Source organism: Equus asinus, chromosome X, assembly GCF_041296235.1.
Source record: "Equus asinus isolate D_3611 breed Donkey chromosome X, EquAss-T2T_v2, whole genome shotgun sequence".
Classification (NCBI taxonomy): Eukaryota; Metazoa; Chordata; class Mammalia; order Perissodactyla; family Equidae; genus Equus; species Equus asinus.
Window position 1 is genome coordinate 14,724,972 of NC_091820.1, and position 22,864 is coordinate 14,747,835.

Consider the following 22,864-nt stretch of genomic DNA (forward strand, 5'->3'; position numbering starts at 1 on the left):
TGGTCACAATTCATCATTCAGTATTTTATATATCCATGGGGATTTGGGCACTGTCACAAGGCAGCCACAGTGTGGAAAAGAATGAACAAACGTGACAGGCAAAAAATAGGAAGGTTTAAAAGTGTTGAAGATGTGTATGAGTATAGATGTACTAAAAATCCATATAGTCTTATCAGCTATTTTAGGCACTGCTTGCACAGAAATAGCACAGCACTGAAGTCCTTGGGCAATACTTAAATCAGGATTTGCAGCGTTAAAACTTTTAGGTCATCATCCATTCCCATCATGAAAAACAAAATCTTAAAAAAAGAAAACAAAACAATTGTTCTGGTATTTGCTCTAAAATGAATCAATTTGGATTAATAAACTTTCTCTTTTATAAGGGAACCACATTTTGATCCACTAGTCATATATGTAATTATTCACTCTGCTTAGCAAAAATGCCATTAAAGGATAAAACTAGCTTGAGAAATCCTATATTGAGACATACCATTCCCGCTCGAGAGTCCTGAGCAGTCGTTATTCACTAGCAGCGTGGTGGAGTGGGTGGAGTTGCTGTTCGACTGTAAGGAATTTGAAGAGCTGGACACTCCTTGGTTTACAGTCTGCTTCTTTAAACCATTAGTAGCAGTTTTACTCCAGTCTACAGCAGAATAAGCATTACAGGAAAACAAGGGGAATGTTGAAGCTCAAATACAAGAGACAGAGTGTGACCCCCTCTAGCAACTGATCTCTCACTTCCAGATCTTACAGAGAAATCACGCATCTCACAAGTGGGTGTGATAAAATGTATTTTCATTTATGACCATATACATTTTTCCTTTAAATGATTGCCTGCTTAAAAGTTACCTATATTCTCTTGGAACTAAAGGCCAAGCTAATTTGATTGTGTCTATAAATATCCACTGAATTAGGTAGTACTTCAGAGCCAAGGACTGTCTTCACAAGAAGACAAATCGACTGTGTTGTGATGACTAATGGTTCTTAAATCCAAGCAAATGATTGAACTATATATACTGCCATTTTCTGAGTACAGATCTTATGCAACCAGATCTTTGAAATACTGCAAAGGTTGTATTCATACAAAAAGAATTTAGGTTTTCAAACAGCACTTCATTTTTCTTATTTTCTTAAAAATGAGCTATTTGCTCTACAACTCAGTAGGACATACCTGGAAAAAAACTTCAAAACAACCAAATGTATGCTAAAGCTTATATACAAAGCCTGGCCCAGTAACAAATTAAGCAACTTACAACCAAGACCTGTGGAGAAAAGGTTGAGTCAAGACTTAAAAAGTTATGAAGGTAAATATTAAGAATTACTTTGGGTAAATGGAAAACGAGCTCAAAAGGAAATAAATTCTAAAAATTTCACTGTTGCCTCATTCAAGAAGCAGCCAGCCCATTAATTCTATTGCTCACTAAGTTCCCAGAGATGAGTAATTATTTTTTAATTCACTAGGTTTTTTCCCTAGTGTTCATAACCGAAATTTTCTGTTGGGCAGGTTCCGTTCATTGATTTCCAGATCTGATAGCTCTTTGGCACTGATTACTTTGGATCTTAACTTATACAATGTTTTCCTCAAGATTTAAGAGAAGGAGAAAAAGGTAAATCTTTACCAGAATTTTCAGCCAGCCGTAACTTTCCACAACAAAGATACCGCCTCCATTGCTTTCTGACGTTCTCTTTTGCTACACAGTAAAAGATGAATATGAAAAATCCTATAGGGGAAAAAAACCCATAACACAATGAATTCCAAACTGAGACTTGAATGTCTTGAGTTTGCTTTGCACAAAAGATAATATCTTTGGCAGCTATAGGCAAAGTGAAATTTTGCAAATTGAAAAAAAGTCCAAAGCCCTGGGAAAATTTGCTACTGAAAGGCACCCTAGAAGGACTCTTTTTGTAAGATAAAAAATACTTATGAAAGGAATGATTACTCCATATTTCCAAAATTAAACTCACTGTCTCTCCTCTCACATCTTGTCCTTAGCTTTCCCTATCTTTGGAAGTACAAGCCATCCACCCAGGATGCCAGCTGGTACCTAGGCTTCTACCTGTCCACCCATCTGTATTTATAATCAATTTCCAAGTTTTGTCAGTTGCCATCTCCTCTGTTAGTCTCACATCCCTCATCCCTCACTACTCCTCTCCAGCCCACAGCCTTGTCCCTTGCCTGAGCCTTCCCTTCTCCTTCCCTAGCCTGGGGCACTGCAGTCACTCCTTGTCTGCCTTCCACTTTCCCTCTAACCTGCTCAAGGAAATTCTCCACTGGCATCCAGGCCAAGAAGAGGGCAACACTACAGACTTGAAGCGGCCCTCAGGCTTCGCCTGCCACCTACCTCTGTCCAGGTCAGGCAGGCACAGGGCTCCCACACAGCCCCATTGCTAACACTCCTCAAGGTTTTTGCCAATAAATATTTGCTGAATGAATGGATGAATTCTGAGTTCTCCCTCTCCCCAACCCCCAACCTATCTACTTTAAAATCTTCATTTTAAAATATCAGGTTTGCTTCTAGTCGGGTACCCATTCCCATCCCAAGGACTGATATCTTGACTACTGTACACCTTTGTTCATTTGCCACCCTGGGTGGCTACCCTCGGTTGCATTAGGGGAGAAACAACGTGTATGAGTGAGATGAAAATGGGGTTCCCAAGTCCCAAATCAGAACCTGCACACCTGTCTCCTTTAATCACCCACAAAGCCCTGTGAATTAGGCATTGTCTCCTTTTATAACTGAAGCAATACACTCCTTCTATCCATTCATATTCTAATGAGAAGACATTCTGGGGAAAGGAAGAGAAAGAGGCAGGTTCAGTTTCCACACGAAATATGTGAGAGTAGGTACCTTGCTTTCCTGTTTAGGATTAGTGTGATTTGGGCAGGTATTTTTTTCTCTTAAAGTGTCTCTTACTTTCACAGGACACTGTTGGCAAATAAAACTTTTCTCTTTAATAGTAGTATAACACCTGGATATACCAATTGTAGGTAAAAATGAACAACTGTATGTAACCAACAAGCATATTAACTGGCTTCCTCCAAATAAGAACTGATAGCCAAATTAGGCATTTCAATTCCATCTCAGGTTGGAGTTTCTTTGAAAACCAGCAACATGATCTATTCCTTGACCTACCTACAGGAGGATGCTATGGAAGCTAACAGCAAATGGAAAAAATGAAAACAAGCAGATGAGAATGCAATTAAAAGGCATCCCAACGAGGATTTGAAATAAAAGGAAACCAAGGGACATGAACTGTTATTGTAATGTAAACCTATTAGCCTGTTCAGCTTCTAATGTCAAAGTACTTCCATTAAAAATTAATCACTTGGGGGGGCCGGCCCGGTGGCGCAGTGGTTAAGTTCGCACGTTCCACTTCTCAGCGGCCCGGGGTTTGCCGGTTCCAATCCCAGGTGCGGACATGGCACCACTTGGCATGCCAGGCTGTGGTAGGGGTCCCACATATAAAAAAAGTAGAGGAAGATGGGCACGGATGTTAGCTCAGGGCCAGGTTTCCTCAGCAAAAAGAGGAGGACTGGCAGTGGTTAGCTCAGGGCTAATCTTCCTCAAAAAAAAAAAAAAATCACTTGGGGCCAGCTCGGTGGTGTAGAGGTTAAGTTTGTGCACTCAGCTTCAGTGGCCCAGGGTTCACCAGTTGAGATCCCAGGCATGGACCTATGCACTGCTTATCAAGGCATGCTGTGGCAGGTGTCCAACATATAAAATAGAGGAGGGTGGGCACACATGTTAGCTCAAGGCCAATCTTCCTCAGCAAAAAGAGGAGGATTGGTGGCAGATGTTAACTCAGGGCTAATCTTTCTCAAAAACAAAAATTAATCACAGCTGGGTCAGCCTGGTGTCCTAGTGGTTAGGTTCACATGCTCTGCTTCGGCGGCCTGGGGTTCAAGGGTTCAGATCCTGGGTGTGGACCTACACACCGCTCATCAACCCATGCTGTGGTGGCGTCCCACATACAAAAGAGAGGAAGATTGGCACAGATGTTAGCTCAGGGCCAATCTTCCTCACACACACAAAAATTAATCACAGCTGACAAGTTTTATAACACTGTGCTAAAAGAACTAGTAATTTGCTTTTCTAAAGAATACCAAGAGGATTCCTAAATGACTTGCAGCTGGACTTTATTAACAATGGGAAGTGCAGAAGCAGAGGGCGACACACAGAGCCTGCCCCTTTCCTGCTGCATGTCCCAGCAGACCAACTTGTCAGGATTAGCCACTGGGCCAGGCTGCTGCCACTTGGGTCTGTCTATTGACTTGACATTTATCATTGTCTTCAACTGAAACACAGAGCTACTAGGTCCGAGTGGTGAGACCTCACAGGGACATTTATGGTATGTACACTTTTCTGTATGCATGTTCTACTTCAGTAAAAAGTGAAAAAATACAGAAGGTGAGGAACCAAGTGAAGGAAGAGTAATTGACTCTCCCAGAAAGAGCTCCTGGCAGGTTCCCTTCAATATGTTCTCTCCAAGGAGATAATGATGGATAGGAAGAAAAAAGTATCACTTCTTGAATTTAGTGGATGCCTTTCTTCCAAGGATCTCAAAACACCCCTTCTCAAAGATAAATCTGTTTTTCAGTGCATATATCTTAAACTACTAAATAAGCCACTTTGCAGATAACTTTTAGTAGCGATATTTTTAAGTTCAACTGGCATCATTCAGTGTGCTGTACAGCTTACCTTGTAAGGTGTTAAAGATGGCAAAGAGATACATGAAGGTGACGTTAACTGGTCCCCAGGCAAAGAAGGCAAAACCCCAAGTAATTCCCAGTAAAAACGTAAGGCCAGCAACGCTTCTGAGGTCTTGAATACTGGTTTTTCGCTGAGCTCCCAACTGCTTCTTCTTTTTAATTCGACAGAGCTGAACCAGGACCACAATGAACATGCTGACGTTCAGCAAAAATATCACACAGAAATATCCTACAACCGTAATATAGAATACAGCATTGCTGTTGATCCAGCAACTGGAATTTGGGGGGCAGAAAACAGGGGAAAACATATTACAACGCTGAAATATGGTTCAAAACGATACAATGAAAATCTATATCACTTTACTGAAATATTTCCTACAAGTACAAAAGAGAAAAAAAGATAAAGCCACTGTTTTCCAGAACCATTTATAGCTCTAGGAAAAAAATCGAAGAGAGTTAGTTTATTTTAGGACACTTGGTGATTGAAGGTATTTAAAAAATATTCTTTGAAAATATTCAGGATTTTACCCCCTTGAACTCCTAGTTACTCTATTCCATGAATCTTTACTAATATAATGTAGCTGGTATTTCATTTTTATTAGAGACTTATGAAAGTATTTTCGAAATACTTCTTTCTAACTTGTTTCTTGAATACTTAAGTAGTAGCACAACATTTCCAACTAGCTTATCTCATTACATATATAACTGTGAAGCCAGCTGTAAATGTTCCTGGATTTTATTAGGATGAGAGCTGGAGTTGATATGCTGATTAGATCCTCCACTTTCTTGGAGAATTTTGTTTTCCAGTTCACTTAACATTCCCTTGGGGGCTTTGTACTCACAAGTCATCGGGCGAGCCATTGGGGAATTTCCCATAGGATCCAAGCCCATAGTTATCTGGGGATATAATCAGGACAATGGTCACAACCACAGCTGGTACCCCTGGAAGATGGGAAACACTGGTCACACACAGTTCTAATAACCAAAGGTGGTGAGAAGAAAGAATAGAGATCACGTTCTATTTCATTCTAGTAGCAGAGACTGGTGAGCTGTTCAGCAAACCCAATTTCTTTTCCTTCTTGGCACATGGCTAGACATCTCCCAGCCTCCCTTGCAGCTAGGTATGTGTGGCTACATGACTTCTTGGCCAATGAGATATGGTGGAGCCAGAAGTGATTGGCTCCACCTCTAGGCCTGTCCCATAAAAACCTCCTGTGAGATCCTCTACTCTCTTTTCTCCCAAATTCAGGGCAACCTTGGAAGCCCTGTCTTGAGGCAGAGTCTCTAGCAGCTTGGATCCTCAATAACTGCAAGACCAAAGACCCCTCTGTTTCTACTAACTGGATTGTGCATGAGTGAGGAATTATCTTCTCCTGAGATTTCAGGGTTTGTCTGCTACAGCAGCTAGTGTTACCCTTAACTTATACACATCTGGAATGTAATTTTAAGAGTCAAGTGGCAGGCAAAGTGAAGGACTCCAAACTGTAAACCAAATAGTCAACATACTAGGGTTATCAATCTTTCATTATGAACCAAAAGTCCTCAATTGACTATCTGGAACCCATTGATGGACTGAGGAGCCTGACCTGGTTGATTTGGGGGTGGTGACTGCCACTATGCTAGCTCTTTCAAGGGCCCGTGGGCACTTCTGCTAAGAGGAAACACAATGGGAAGGCTCCTCCCAGCTTAAAATGGCTGGGAAGGCATCCTTCTCATCCCTCCACCCCATCACCTCCCCCCACCCCACGCTGACACCACACACTATACACAGAGACCACCCTGACATCCAGTCTCAAGGCTGTGGTAAATAAAAAACAATTCCTTCTCACAGAGAGGTTGAGGTGCCTGGTACGATCTAACATAATATTTCATTTAATTCTTTTATATTTGTACCTTTTGGAGACACTGGCATATGACTTCCTAAGTGAGACACTTTCCAAAAACTAAAATATTGGAAGTGTGGATTTTGTCCTTGACATGGGAGTCCAACCTTTCAGGCATCTACAAAAAAGATAGAATCTGTACCCAGTGTCAGAAGCAGTGACTTATTTTTCTGGGAAGAAGTGACTTATCTTTCTGGAAAGGTGGTATTCCGTTATTCTTCACAAAAATATAATGACAGGAGGGTAACAAGGGTAACAAAGGGTCTGCAATCCTGTTGTGTAGGGAATATGTGAAAGAAATATTTAGCCTGAAGAAGAGGAGGGAGCCTGGGAGGAATGGTGGCTGTCATATAGTGAAAGGGATATGCATAAGAAATCAGACAGCCAGGCTCGGCTGTTCTTGAAGCTGTGTAAATTGGGATAAATCACGTCATCACTTTGAGCTGGTTTCTTTACCTGATGTTAGCAATAACTGCCTTGCTAACCTTACTGGCTTGTCATTCACGGAGTTACTTGTGTGAAAATGCATTGAAAAATAGGGCATCATACATAATGTTAAATATTACTTGTGGAAAATCTAAAGGACTCTGGCAGAAGAGGTTATCAGCTTATTATTTTTTTGCTTGAGAGAGCAAAACCAAGACCCTGATTAAGTGCCACCAGGGAGCCAAATGAACTTATTGGAAAAACAGAACTGTAGAGCTTTAGAAAGTGGTTATTGGCTGCTTTGTAAGGTATCAAACACAAGACAACTGGCCCCAAATGGAGTGGCTTACCAAGCTCCACATCACCAAACCAAGACTAAGTTACATTTTCATCTCTTTCAGAAATGGAATCTTAAACCAGCCAATCAGGAATCGTCTGATCGTCACTATGAGGTAATCCACCTGATAGATCCCTGCTGTCCCCTAAAGGAAGGTGACCTTGCAATAACCGGCCCAGTTTTTTGCTAGTATAACTTCCTTGTTCCTGCTCCCTTTTGCCTATAAAAGTCTTTCACTTTGTACAGCTCCTCAGAGCTCCTTTCTGTCTGCTAGATTGGATGCTGCCCAATTCATGAATTGCTGAATAAAGTCAATAAGATCTTTAAAATTTACTCAGTTGAATTTTGTTTTTCAACAAAGGTAATGAGCTCCTCAATAAAAGAAGTGTTCAAGCAGAGGTTAGATTATCTTTAGTCAAGGATAAATCAAGTCGAGGAGGCTCCTACAATTGGGGAGTTGAATGAAGAAACCTTCAAGATCTTTGGAGAGTCTAAAACTTTGTGACCCACCGCCCACAGGTGGCATGCTCTGAAATATTGTGCCAGTGTGATGATGAAGTTAATTAGGTTTTATCTGTACATTCTCTCACTTTGCCTTTCTGAGCATTCTGTCATATGTGTGTGATATCTGGGAGGTACAGAACAGAGGGAGGCTAGCTGGGAGCTCGGGGACTGAGAGTTTGGCCTCATTATCACCAAGCTAAATTTTTCAATTCATTTAGCACCTTTCTGTGTACCGGCCCCAATTCTAATTGCTGGAGATACAAAGAAGATTCATAGCCCCAACCTCAAAGGGTTTTATGTTCATAACCAATCCAGGGGAAATATACAGGTGTTCTAGAAAGAGACTTGACAAGGTTGCTCTTTGGGAAGTGCAACACGTAAGAAGAATAGAGCTGTTTTAGAAACCCACCAAGTGTGACCTGCTTCATCGTTGTCTCTACCTGATTAAAAACCAAAACACTGGAGAAAAAGCAGAGAAAGCCCAGGCAATGTGCAAGCAAAATTATACATACCCCAACCGACAATGCAGAATTTAAGGATGTATTTTCGGATGTAAGTATTAAACACTTTGACAAGGGCCAGGTACATATGGAATGCTTCCAGTCCCATCCATGTGAATGAAACCAAGAGAAAATAATGCAGAAATACAGCCACTGAGATGCAGAGGCCTCGCATGTCATACAGAGCAATCCACGAGTCCAAGAGGAACACCAGGTTCAGCAGGAGCAGAGCTGCACACAGCTGAATGAGGATTTTGGAAGGGTAATCCCTCCGGATCTTTCTAAAAGGAAAGGACAAGAGAAGAATTAGCATCACATTCTGCCAACCCTTCTGTGAGCATATCTGAGTTCTAAGCAATTTAGTGATATTCTTTGTTAAACATCTACATGCATAAACTTCCTTTCTTTGAGTGCATGTGTGTATTGTGTGGGAGGACATCAAAACCAACAATTAACAACAACAAAGGAGAAATCTAAACAGAATCATCTATGATAATCGTATGGGACATTCGTTTATGTTTCTGTGGAACTTTTTACATGCTGACTGTTGACCCATCCTTTTAAATAGTTTGTCGTGGAATCTACTGAGTACCCACCCCTATTTCTCCCAAGCTACTTTGAGAAGCATTGCTGCTGCTTCTCATATAATAGGCTCCTATATTCAGATCTTTAAAACACAGCCAGACTTCCCTATTATCTTATGTTTTTAGTTAAAATGAGATCATGGAAAGAAGAGTTTAAACTATAGCTAAATGAAACAGCCATAGGAAAATACAGCTAATTGATGACATGTACATGTTTATGTGTGTGTGAAATTAGATCTGGTGAAATCATTCTGAGTAATGGCTGGCCTTAGGTAATTTAGTCTCATTATTAAAATTTCCAAAGGCCCACTAGAAGATCTGTAGTCACAGCTGGACCCTAAGTTTGGCATTGAAAGTAAATTTGTGCATTTTCTGATCAGTGTCCAAAATCTAAATCCCAGAACTTACATATACATATTGTTTCATTTAGTTAATGTAGTAAAAGTGCCTATTTCCTCCTTTTCCAATGGAATTTGTTGGAATTCTCCCCTAAAAGTGACCAAAGGGACCCTTCTGGTAGGCCAAGAAGGAGATGCTATTATTTGGAATGTCATTCTTACTTTGACCAACAAGGTCAACTAGGTACCAGGCATCATTCTGGAGCACAGAGATGAGTAAGACACAACCCTTGCCTTCACTGAGTGCACAGACTAGTGGAAGGAAGCAAGTACATAAATCAAAAAGTCCCATGACGTTTTAAGGTGGCCCCACTAGATGGGTGGACAGGATAAGGTAGGCTGAGGAGTGTGCTTAATCAATACACTTTAGCAATGGAGGTGAGCACTGCATCCCATAATCCAAGTTTCCAGTTGTGGATACTCACTCAAAGGCTATGTAGGTTACAAGAGTAACTGACAGAAAAATCGATGAAAGCCCACAACCAATATATGTGATAAACGTCAAAGCCATCATCTGAGCAGGTGGCAAGGATGTTCGAGATAGGTCCTGAAAAATAAAATATTGCTTTCAAGACCTTTTTTTTTTTTTTTGGTGAGGAGATCATCACTGAGCTAACATCTATTGCCAATCTTCCTCTTTTTGCTTGAGAAAGATTGTCACTGAACTAACATCTGTGCTAATCTTCCTATATTTTGTATATGGGACACAACCACAGCATGGCTTGATGAGCAGTATGTAGGTCCACACCCAGGATCCAAACCAACAAACCCCAGGCTGCTGAAGTGGAGCGCCCGAACTTAACCACCACACCACCAGGCCAGCCCCATCAAGACCAAATATTTTTAAATAAATAAAAGGGTCATGATTTATATTTATTGACTGTTCTAAGTGCCCATTCATAGTTTGTTCAGCAAATCTACAAGGTATGCACAATTATTATCATCATGTAAAGATAATGAAACTGAGGCCCACAGAGGTTAAGTAATTTGCCCAAGGTTACACAGCGAGGAAGTGGAGAAGCCAGGATCCAAATTCAGGTCTGGCTGATTCCAAAGCCCATGTTCTTGATCATTGCATTATGGTGCACTAGAAAAGCACTGGGCTACGAGCCTAAAGACTTGAATTTGGCTCCTGGCTCTTACATTTCTTAGTTCTATGACTGTGGACAGTTACCTAACAAATGAGTCTTAATTCTGACTTCATTAAAGTAACAATAACAACACCCCATTCTGCCTATCTTGTAGGACTGTCGTGAATATTAAATAAGATCATTTATGCAGTGTTTTACAAAATTTTAAAGTGCATTGCAAACTAAACAGTTTTTATTACCCATTTTAATCTGAATTCCCTAGCCCACCTAGCTACTTAAAAAAGAAAACAGTAAGTGTAAAAATAGAATGTGTAAAAATACTTCCATGTTGAAATATTTTCCTTTAAGTACATTTGCTTATTAGAAGAGTAAGTTCATTGGTTTATAACTTTGCCACAATATCATGATATCTGTGGGTCTATCAAAGTCATCCATCAGATTAGATATCATGGTATGATGCCCAGCTACCCCTCAGACCCAGAATCCAAGGCCAAGTAGTGCGGGAATATTACCAATAGGACGCCGAAGCTTGTGAGGTGGCTACAGGTACAGATGGTTTCATTCAGCCTCCTGTCTTTGACAGAGCAGCCATCAGATGACCAGCCTCCTCTACCACCTGTTGGCATTGGGAAGAATATCTGTCCCATTAGCAAGGCCACAGCACCAATGACCCTCCCCCATCCACTCAAGACTTTGAAAAAGTTATAACTGGAACATACCATTTCTGCCCAAATCCCAAAATACACATCTTACTGTTAAGTCATCCTGCAGTAAAAAGATAAATTACAAATGATTAATTTGCTGAACTGAAAAAACTGAAAAGCAATTTGGAAAAAATACTATGATATTTTTCATTTCAGAATCTCACTCTTGATTTTTTGGAGAGTTATTTTATACTGGTCCCTAGAAGCAAGTGAGTCTCCTATCGGTTAGCACTTCTTAAACTCAGCAATCGTGCATAGTAATCATCCCGAGACCTTGTTAAAATGCATATTCTGATTCAGTGGATCCGGGGTGGGGCCTGAGAGTCTGCATTTCTAGCAAGCTCCCAGGTGATGCTGATGCTGTGGGTCTGCAGACCACACTTTGAGTAGTGAGGTCATAGATGCCGCTCAATATGAACTGAACTGAGAGAGATTTTCTCTTTGGAGGTGAGAATCAGAGCAGCAGCCACAGATCTAAATGCATGGAAATTCAGCAATTGACAAGAGCTTGCTTTTGCACTGCTCCTTCTTAGAAATTAGGTGGTCAATTATTAGGCAGGCTAAAACCCAATGGAGTGACTACATGATTCTAGTCTTACATACTGCCCTAACTGAATTTAAGGTTCTGCTAGATCTGCCTTTTTCAGGCCAAGTCTTACAGGCATACTTTGCACAAGGTGTTTCTGGTCAATGTCCAGACCAGACTGGCCTCTCCCACCTGGCTCGGGTCGATGTGCTTTAATGTAACCGTTACATTTCTTGTCAAGTTCTTGACAGTCAGGTTCGCAACACTGGAGGATATGACGTAGCTGATCAGAGAGAGGTTCTCCAGGGCAGGGTCCTAGCACACCCAAGAATCAACAAGAAGGCAGGGGAAAAAGAAATGTTATCAAAGAGTTTGAGAGCTAGAAGGGACCCTAAAGACTGTTTATACAACCTAGTCAGAAACTGAGGGTCAGGGAGTAAAGTGACTTTCCCAAGGAGCAGAGCTTGTTCCACTACACGATGCTCTAAATACCGAGTTAAATTTCACAGACTGACACAACAGGACCCTCATGAATCTCAAAAGGAACATAACATTAAGCCATTTAAGCTGTCTGTCCTTGAGCAAGTTACTTAACCTCTCTGTGTCTCCATGTCCTCGTCTGTAAATGAGGATAACAGTTTAATAGTTCCTCCCTCACAGGGTTGTTAAGAGGATTAGAGTTAACATTTGTAAGTGCTTAGAATAGTGCTCAACAATTGGTAAATGCTATGCAAGTGTCAGTAATTGTTATCATAACCAGCATCATTAGGTTCTGTTTAAAAATAAACTGCAATTTTTCAGCAATTCATTTGACTTATAGCACACTTAAGAATATGTGAGAACTAAAAGAAACAAAATGCCCCCACCCACAAATAAAACCCGAACCAAAAGCAGTTCATGGCAACTTTACCTGAAACAGGGCAGGTGTTTCAAAAAAGTTGAACTGAACCCTGGAAGCCAGCTCCACATCATTAGCTGGTAAATTACTCATCAGGGATGAAGGCAGAGTAATAACGCCAATACTATTCTCAGGAGCCTGAGTTTCCAGAGAAACCTGAAAATCAAGTAAAAGATAATAAAATTGTCTGGGGTCAGTGCAATGAAGAGATGGAAAACACTACAACTAATTAAGCTGGAGGATCCTTTGTAAGGGCATTTATCTGTGGTGTCTCTGTGTAAAATCAGTTCTTCTTCCATTTCTCTGATTGCTGTGAAACTAGAGAGGACGTGGAATAGGGAGATGAGGCCTGAGAGCAGGAAGGGAAACATATTAAGGATACACAGAAACAGTCAGAAAGTGCAGGATATTACATGTCAATTGTATCTCAATAAAGCTGGGGAAAAAAAGAAAAAGTGCAGGATAACTGCAGAGCCCAGAGACCACAGCAGCAGACACATCAATTTGGTGACCTGTTAGGGCAAAGTCTTCATAGAACCACATGCACTAGACTTGTAAAGGGAAGACTATAAAAATTAAATTAAAAGGCAAGACTTGGTTTTACTTGGGCATTTCCAGCCCCCAATTCCTCTAAGAGTTGGATAGAAAACACTAGAAGTGGGATTGATATTCAGTCCCACTAGTCACACCAGGGTAGTCATAACGCTTGTTAAAATACTGAAGTGAGTTGATGAGTAGCTGATGTTCCTGCTCTCTCCCAACTGCCTAGACCCCTCCGCTGGACACCTCCCCCATTTCACCCCCACCCGAAACTTCCACAATCCAGCTGCTAAAGGGTTAACACTGGGAGCAACAAGGACCTCTGAGATCCTGCTCCAGCCAAGACCAATGTCCTCTTTTTGATTCTGTGCTGCCTCATTGTTCTAGATGTTAAATATTTTGAACATCACCCCTGACTATAAGCAGTAATCGCCTCAATCATGAAGTGCACAGGGACTACAGTCATATACAAGAAAAGGCTTTTTCCACAATAAATTAGGAGGTACCTGAAGATTTTCAGGGTCTTGGGCAGCAAAGGTAGTAGTGTCGAAATTACTGGCATTCACTCTTATCACGGCCAGAGCCAAAGAAGGGGAGGTTAAACTTATGGTCTTGGTTGAAAAATTCAGCTGTAAGCCAATGTCATCCACTACTTTCAGCAATCTGTAAAGATAAGTGGCAGTTCACATTCAGCACTCCCACTTTGTTCTCCCCATTCTAAGAGGAATATAGAGTAGCAACTTAACAAATCATTATGAACCTCATACATGGGAGAAAAATACTTGGCTATAATTAATCATGTAAGAAGCATCGTTATCATTAGAGGGTCCCCTCTCATGACCATGTGTGTTTGCTAAGTCATACCTTTGGGCCAGAGGGGCCAGCAAGGCGGGCGGGGAACGAAGGAGTTTGCTGACTTGGTTTATCATTTCTTCTGCAAGGTTAGGCTCCAAGCTGCCTAAGGACAGAGCCTTCTCCATCTGGGACACTTGGTTCTCAAGATCAGAAACACTGATACTGCTGTTGTGAACAATTTCTATAACAGAGAGCCAAATCACTTTATGAACACATAATGGAAAAATCACTAACAAAGAAACATACATAGACTCTGTGACCTGGCAAACCCACCCCTAGATGTTTGCTCCAGGGAAATGAAAACATGTCTTAAGATTTGTTTATGAATGTTTATAGTGGCCTTTTTCATAATAGTCCCAAACTGGAAACAACCTAAATGACCATCAGCTGGAGAATTGATAAACTCTGGTCCATCCACACAATGGACATTTTTCAGTAATAAAAGGGAATGAGCTACTGATACACGCAACAGCATGGATGGATCTCCAATTCTCCAATGTGTTATGTTAAGTAAAAGAAGACAGACTAGAAAGGCCACATGTTGTATGATTCTCTTCATGTGACATTCTAGAAAAATTGAAACTATAGGGAAACAAAACAGATCAGTGGTAGCCAGGGGCTGGGGGTAGTGGGTAGGAGGTGACAACAAAGAGACACAAGGCAACTTTGGGGATAGTGGAAATGTTATATATCATGATAGTGGTTATGTGATTGTGGGTGTTTATCCAACCTCACAGAACTGTAAAAATTTCATTCTGAATTTTACTGTATATAAATTATACTTCAAGAAACCTAACTTAAAATAAATGCAAAAGCACATCAGTGTATTTAGGGTATATTCATATAAGCACAAGTATACTTGTACAGTCATGTACTGCATAACAACATTTCGGTCAACAATGGACCGCATATGTGACGGTGGTCCCATAAGAAGAGTACCATATAGCCTAGGTGTGTAGTAAGCGATACCATCTAGATTTCTGTAAGTACACTCTATGATGTTTGCACAATGACAAAATCGCCTAATATTTCTCAGAACTTGTCCCTGTTAAGCGACATGTGACTATTTAATTTCTATCATATGTATAGGATTTTGTGTGGGTCACTAGAAGCTCTTTTGTGGAAAAGAGAATATTATGAAATTAATAGCTGGACTACCAGCTGTAAGCCTGATTTTTAATAGTGTTTTTAATTGGTAAACAATGATATAAACCTGTCCAACAACAAAATGTTCTCTTAATTCCACCTCCTAACATCCTATTTATTTTGCATATTCCCTTTTAATCTTTATCCACGTATTATAAAAACTGTTATAAAAATGGTGTGCAAACTATTTATTATTTTGCTATCTTCACTTCACTCAAGACTTGAAAAATGCCCCCAAGTTTCTGTTTAGCTTTTCTTAGGCAGGGCTGTGTAATAGTCATTGTGTTGAGGTGACATATCATATTTCATCATTCCTCTCTTGTGGAATCGTTGTTATATCTACTTTTTAGCTAGCAGGTAATACCCCAACACATCTTTTATGCCTATGTCACTTTGCTTCTGTTGTCTCATTGGCTGAAACCCAAGTCCTGGGAGTAGAAGCACTGACACAGGAGGCCACTTTGCTGGCCTTTCTGTGTAGTCTGTTAGGTTGATTCTGAGGGTCAGTGGGAATAGCTTTGGAAAGGTGGGCATTTTAGGCCCAGGCCAATGACTTAAATTTTACTTTATACTTCATCAGCCTTTGAACCTCCTCTTGACTACAGCCTCAATGATTTTTTCATTTGGTCTAAAATGTCCATATTTATTTTGAAAATTATTTAAGAGAGAGAAGTGCAAATTCGAAGAACTATCAAGTCATTTGACAGATGCTCCAAATCCACTGTGGTGGAGGAGGCAGGGACCATAGACTAAGCTCCAATCTCCCGTCACCAAGAATTTGGTTTTGCCTCCTACCCTCCAAATCCTAGAGGAAGACCTGCTTCTTATTTACCGAGTTGAAATTGAGAGTATCCAGAATTCTCTCTGCTTCTTTCCCTCCTCTATCTCTTTACCCTAAGCCTACTCTGGGTCCGGGGAGCCCTTTGCAGTTTCCATGGCATTCTCACGTACACTGTCATTCTCAACCTAGTGCAGTAGTGTGATTATTTCCATCTTTAAGCAGAGCAGGCTGAGTCAGGAGGAGCTAAATGGCTTACCCCTGATCAAGCTGGCTGTGAGGGCCTGTGCAGACCCATGCCTAGGCCTTCTGAGTCTTTCTCCCCTCCTCGCGGCTACCTTGGCTCAGTCCCAACTCTGCCACTCTGTGACTGACTGATTTTCAAGAACAATTTTTTCTTTTGTCTTCTGTCTAAATGGAGCTACTGTGTTTAATAGTTCAAAAGCTTTCTCTTCAGAATGTTGAAAACAGTGACCCAAAAACCTTTTGTAGGCGAAAGAAACCTATAAAATAACTCATCTCGATAAAATGAGATCTCTGCTTGCCTCAGAGCTATTTCTCCACTCTCTTGGTCAAAACAATCAAACTCAGCCATATCTATGTTCTCTGAAAGCCTGAAGGAAAGCTCTCGAAATCAGCCAGACATCATAAAGGCTCAACATGGTCTTATTATAGATATCTTGATTTGGCAGGTTGGCAGCTGCATTTCAGGTAGCCAGAATTACCACAGACGTTGGAGCAGCTTGGCTCCTCATATTTACCTGTCTTGTCAGGAGGTGTGCTGGTCGTGATGACATTCACAGGGGCAGACGTGGTGGGAGACGGAAGTGAGGACTTCACAGGTGGCAGGGTGTGGGAAAGATCAGTTTGGGGGATAGGGGAAGAGAGAGTTCCAGATTGGAGGGGCATATCAGTGGCAGCGCTGGAAGCTATAGGAGTTGAAGGCTGGGGAGAAGGAAGGTGAATCACTCCTGTTGGAGAAGGAGGGCTCTGGGTAACAGGTGGTTGATCTAGAGGTTCGGCAAAAGAGAAGGTACTGGAGACCTGGGAAAGAATGGTGGCCTGAGGAGCGACTGGGATGGAATTGCTGGAAGAATAAAATGGTGGGCCGTGTGGATGACTAGCAAGACACACAATGGGATCCTGCAGGTCACTAAAGGAAAGAATCAGAGAGATGCACGTGAGACACAAATGAGCTACAGAGAGGCGAATCTCCTCCTCTGACAACCATCTGATACCACCAAGTGACGTGGCTCCATCAAGGACCTGCCAGTCCCAGCCTCTGCCACTGCACACCCTCTGTGCACCTGCCCCTGGCCCCCTGCCCCTTCCCACTTCCACCACCTCGTCCTTGGGAGAGGAATTAGCCAGGAGGGATGCTCTTTTATGAATGCCCACTTCTGGTTCACTGCTGTTCTGGGTCTCTATCATTTATCACTTATCACTCAATTCAGGGGATCTTGTGACACTTCTATGTGCTTCAGGGGGAGAGGAGCTGTTAAATGCCCTGTGCCCCAACTAGTGGTTTCCATATTTTAGATTTTACAAAACTTATTCTCCAAAAAGTAGAATCACATGCCCAAACTGTTCCGAACATACTTAAAGTTTTCTAAAAACTGAATTAAATACCAAAATATTATTTTCCTTTAATATTCAAATCCACATTGACAAAACTGGCTCATCATTTTTAAAACTGATTTGAGTCTGAAGCTAAAACATATCCATTTCAAAATTATGTCTGTCCATAACAGATTCACTGAGGGTATGGCATAAATTGTTCTAAATTTACCGGTAACAATAAAACGTTCTTCAAATTTTTCTTATAGTTTTTGCAACCAAAGTACATAATTCTGTCAATTACAATTACAATCTTCTGCATATTGACTCACATTAGAAAAATGTGTAAAAATCATTACTATTGATTTGTATAATGGAATCTTTTTTTTTTTTTTGAGGACGATTAGCCCTGAGCTAACTACTGCCAATCCTCCTCTTTTTGCTGAGGAAGACTGGCCCTGAGCTAACATCCATGCCCATCTTCCTCTACTTTATTCATGGGATGCCTACCACAGCATGGCTTCTGCCAAGTGGTGCCATGTCGACACCTGGGATCTGAACCAGTGAACCCTGGGCCGCCAAGAAGTGGAATGTGCACACTTAACCACTGCGCCACCGGGCCGGTCCCTGGAATGTTTAATCTCAGCAAATTCTCATGCTAGTCTTGGTGGGTCACAAATAAACTTTTCCTTTCCATGAAACTTCAAATTTAGCTCATTCACATGCAGTGTGATATTGGCTGGGAAAGGTAAATCACACTGCCAATTTTTTGTCTTTAATTGATTGAATTTTGCTTCAAGAAGAACTTGAACTTAACAGTACAGTAAAATTGTGTGAAACAACTCACTGATGAGCGTAAGAATCTGTTGGAATCAACTTTATATTGCTGTAGCCTGTCACTGTAGTAACTGGCACATAGTAAGTGACCAAGAAGCGTTGAATGAAAAAAATGAATCAAGCTGGGGCCAAAGGGCTGGTACCCAACTTGTAAATCAGCTATGCCCTCAATGTTGCTTTAGCCCAGTGGTTCTCAACCTTGGCTGTGCATGAGAATTTCCCAGAGGACTTTACAAAATATAGAGAGATTTCTGTGGCCTACTCTTCTGTGTCTGATTCAGTTGGTCTTAGGGTGGGGTTCCCAGGCTCATGTATTTTCATGGCACGGAAGGTTAAGAAGAACTCATCTACTATCTGGCACAAGATCCACCAGTCTTGGGGTGGGGGGAGGAGCAACTAGAGGGAGCAACAAATTATCACCCAGGGAACCCTCTGATGGATCCATTTTTAGATGGCGACTTAGAACACCAACGAGAATGTGTTCTTGGAGCTTCTCTTGGGTGAGAGGAGGGAAGAATAGTAGGTTGAGGAACCTGAGGCAAGTCACACCCATAAAAAGAAATGCCAGCAGTCCCATCTGGCTGGAGGCCTCTCTGCACAGCCCAAGGTTCAGAGCAGCAGTGTGGACAAAACGGTGCCAGACAGTGAGAAAGATGATGAGTCAAGAAGCCTTGGCTGGCACTCCAACTCTCACTACTCCTCTGGGCAATCCACCCAACTTCTCGGAGCCTCTGTTCCCTAACCTGTATACTGTGGCAACCCATCTGTGGCAAAGGTGCTTTTCAAGGTGTAAATTAAATTTCCTTCCACTTATCTGGGGGCCTGCAGCAGCCAGACCCCCTAGCATGGAGCTCCCATTCACTGGGCTCAACCATAAAGAGGTTGCCCTGTATTGCTCTTGTCACTTCTGCTAGTCGGAGCGCTCCATCCACTGGGTGAGGACACAGGGAGCGGAAGAACAGTGGTGGGCAATGCCAGCAGTAATTAGAAACAGGGAGCACTTTAGCATGAGTGCTGGGGCTCCCACCCCAAGCCAACTGAACCGGAATCTCTGGAGTGTGTGCAGGCATCAATATTCATTTTACTGTGCTTCTTTATTGAGGTATGTAGCCTATATACTGTAAAGTGTATTAATCTTATATTTAAAGCTCAAAGAATTTTTATGTATACACCTATATCATCACTACCAAGATCAAAATATAGAGTGTTTCCAACACTCCAGAAGGCCACTTTGACACATCAGTATGTTTTAAAAGCGCCCCGGGTGTTTGTAATGTATAGCCAATCTTAAGAACCAATGTATCAGAAAGACCCTGAGCCATCATCTAATTCTAGCCTAATGGTTTTCAAATTTGGCTGTACATTAGAATCACCCCACCCAGGAGTTTGTAAAAGTCTGGAAGCCTGGGCTGCACCCCAGACCAATGACATCACCATCTCTGAGGGTGGGAGGTAGGCATCGATGTTTTTAAAACTCCTCAGATGATTCCAACGTACAGCCTGGACTGAGAACCACTGCTCTATGGTTTAGACCCCTGCTACTCAAAGTGGAGTCCATGAACCAGCAGCACTAGCTTCACTTGGGAGCCTGTTAGAAATGCAGACTCTCGGGGCCAGCCTGTGTGCTCCACTTCAGCAGCCCAGGGTTCGCTGGCCCAGTCCCAGGCATGGACCTAGTACCGTTTATCAAGCCATGCTGTAGCAGGCATCCTACATATAAAGTAGAGGAAGATGGGTACAGATGTGATCTCAGGGCCAGTCCTCCTCAGCAAAAAGAGGAGGGTTGGTGGCGGATGTTAGCTCAAGGCTAATCTTCCTCAAAACAATAAAAAGATAAAAAATAATTTTAAAAACTTAAAAAAAAGAAATGCAGACTCTCAGGCCCTGCCCCAGACCTACCAGATCAGAATCTGCATTTTTTTTTGTTTTTGGTGAGGAAGATGCTCCCTGAGCTAACACCTGTTACCAATCTTCCTCTTTTCTTTCTCCCCAAAGCCCCAGTACATAGTTGTTTATCCTAGCTGTAAGTCCTTCTAGTTCTTCTATGTGATGCTGCCACAGCATGGCTTGATAAGCAGTGTGCAGGTCCCCACCCAGGATCTGAACCAGCAAACCCTGGGCTGCCAAAGCAGAGCGTGAGAACCCAACCACTACCCCACTGGGCGGCCCCCATAATCTGCATTTTAACAAGATCCTCAGTGATTGATATTTGCAGTGACTGTTGAGAAGTGCTGATTTAGTCCACTTCCTCATTTTACAGAGGAAGAACTTAGACTTCAAAAGGTAAAGAAGCACCTGCTCTCACACCTGGATATACAGCTAGTTAATAATTGAGCCCTACAGACATCAAGTTCACATTTTGCTGTCTTTTTATGTCCTTCTTCCTAACAGCTTTCTGAATGGGCAGCCATCAGAGGTCAGTGGGGCTCCCTCAAAAGAGCCATAGTCTCCTCATCCAATCCTGGTACTTCCAGAAATTCCACCTCCCAAATCGGGCTCAACCCTCCAGCTTAAGGGGGCATGTTAACCTTAAAACTCAAACACTCTTTACTTTTTATTACAGAAAATGATACACATCCTTAACTAAAGACCTTTAGCTATTCCTCGAGGCCCAATGTTTTAATATATCCCAGAAATGTAGTCCACGCAGGGCAGACAGCAAACACTTAGCCTTCTGTTCCCATTTGAGAAGCTTCACATTGAAAAAATGTATGTCCTTTTTTTAAATACATTTTTTCTGACTGTAGAAAAGTATAGAAAATGCTGCAAAGAAAAAGTAAACAAGAAAATATCACCCATAATGCCAGCAGGCAGGCCAATCCCTGGGAACCCTCATGAGCATTTTCGTTCATTCACTTCCTGGTTTTTTCCACGTATATTTTTGTATACATGTGATCACATTATCCGTGACTTTTGGAGTCATCTGCTATTTTGAAGCATCCATCTCCTAGCTTCCCTCCAGTGAGGTGGTGAGTTCAAGGCAGTGATTCTCAACTTGGATTGCACATTAGAATCACCAAGAGGGCTTTTAAAGCCCTGAATGCCTAGGCTGTGCCTGGACCAATTAAATCAGAATTGCTGAGGGTGGAGACTGGAAATCAAGACTTGCAAAAAATTTTTAATTTGAACTAATTTTAGGCTTACAGAAACATTGCAAAAATAATACAGAGAGTTCTGTATACCCCTCACCCAGCTGCCCCCAATGTTAACATCTAATGTATGGAATTAGACCCAAATAGATATCAAAATTTAGCATATGACAAAAGTGGCACCTCAAATCACTGGGGAAAAGATGGGCTTTTTAATAAATGGTGCCAGGACCACTGGGTAGACATCTGGGAAAAGATTAAATTAGATCCATACCTCATACCACACACAAAAATAAACTTCAAGTGGATCTAATGTAAAAAAAAAAAAAAAAAAAAAAGAAGAAACAATACAAGTACTAGAAAGACCAGGGTGAATTCCTTTTAACCTGGGTGTGGGGAAGAGCTTTCTAACTGTGACTCTAAATCTACAAGCAGTTTAAAACAAAAGGCTGGTAAATTTAACTACATAAAATTTTTAATTTGCATGACAAAAACATCATAAACAAAGTCAAAAGAGAGCGGACAAGCTGGGAGAAAATATTTGCAACATATACCACAGACAAAGGGCTAATATCCACAATATATAAAGGATTCTTAAAAATTGATCAAATATCCAGTAAAAAAAAAATGGGAAGAAGACATGAACACACAATTCACAAAAAAGATACAAAAATGGCCCCCAAACATATGGGGAAAAAACCATTTAAACAGTCTTAATAAGAGAAGTGCAAATTAAAATAATACTGAGATACCATTTCTCATCTACCACACTGGAAAAATTTAAAAGTATGATGCCACATTCAGTTGGTGAGGCTGTGGGGAATCAGAATATTTTCAATGCTCCCCAGGTGATTCTAACGTCCAACCAAGACTGCAAACCATTGGTTTAAGGCAATGGTGTAAATGGAAACTTCATACAACAGAAAAGTGTGCATTTTCCCTAAAATTACAAGCCCCTTCTTCATGGTCAAAATCCCAAGATTCCTTAGCCAGCGTGGCAATTAAGTGTTATCATTGTTATTATTTTTTAGGAAAAGGGTCAGCATCTTTGCTACATACCACTGCAGTTTTTCTAACTCTTCCGGGGAGGAAGGGCAGGGTGTCCTGACGGAACAGCAGCACTGTTCTGGAGGAAACAAAAAGTAAAGAAAGAAGAAAACGCATGGTCAGGAAGAAGGCAAGGCAGAAGCTCAGATCCATCAAGTATCACAGATCGTACACTGACTGCATTTTAAAGAGCATTTGTCTAACACAGATGATAAAATAAATTGGATGCCATTATATTGACAATTACATATACATAGTTGGTGCTCAAAAACATTGAGTGAATAATTTTGGGGGGGTTATATGCACGCAATATCAATTGCTCTCCAGCAACTCCTAAGAGGAATTCAGAAGTAAAAATATTCCAGCAGCAATCGATCAAACACTCCAAATAGAATTCTCCCTCTCAACAGGGTTTATTTTATCATGTTATACTGAAAGTTTGTTAAGAAAGCA

The 22,864-nt window shown here is 41.4% G+C and overlaps 1 protein-coding gene and 1 long non-coding RNA gene across 3 annotated transcripts in view; one reads left to right on the top strand and one right to left on the bottom strand.

The window, feature by feature from the left end:
- Positions 1-22,864, top strand: part of LOC139042653 (uncharacterized) — a 44,072-nt gene that overhangs the window by 8,059 nt on the left and 13,149 nt on the right. The window contains exon 2 of the long non-coding RNA XR_011499625.1: positions 7,422-7,472. This is a non-coding gene — a long non-coding RNA (uncharacterized lncRNA). The remainder of the gene's footprint in view (positions 1-7,421; positions 7,473-22,864) is intronic.
- The window catches only part of ADGRG2 (adhesion G protein-coupled receptor G2), a 114,056-nt gene that overhangs the window by 4,237 nt on the left and 86,955 nt on the right, over positions 1-22,864 (bottom strand). For both annotated transcript variants that reach the window (XM_014847893.3, XM_070502030.1), the window contains 14 exons: positions 22,424-22,490; positions 16,643-17,034; positions 13,967-14,138; positions 13,609-13,765; positions 12,575-12,718; positions 11,857-11,979; positions 11,154-11,199; positions 10,947-11,050; positions 9,769-9,890; positions 8,374-8,642; positions 5,554-5,653; positions 4,701-4,984; positions 1,620-1,721; positions 491-643 (listed from right to left, as the gene is read on the bottom strand). In XM_014847893.3, the coding sequence (XP_014703379.2) occupies positions 491-643; positions 1,620-1,721; positions 4,701-4,984; positions 5,554-5,653; positions 8,374-8,642; positions 9,769-9,890; positions 10,947-11,050; positions 11,154-11,199; positions 11,857-11,979; positions 12,575-12,718; positions 13,609-13,765; positions 13,967-14,138; positions 16,643-17,034; positions 22,424-22,490 (2,235 nt within the window). The remainder of the gene's footprint in view (positions 1-490; positions 644-1,619; positions 1,722-4,700; positions 4,985-5,553; positions 5,654-8,373; positions 8,643-9,768; positions 9,891-10,946; positions 11,051-11,153; positions 11,200-11,856; positions 11,980-12,574; positions 12,719-13,608; positions 13,766-13,966; positions 14,139-16,642; positions 17,035-22,423; positions 22,491-22,864) is intronic.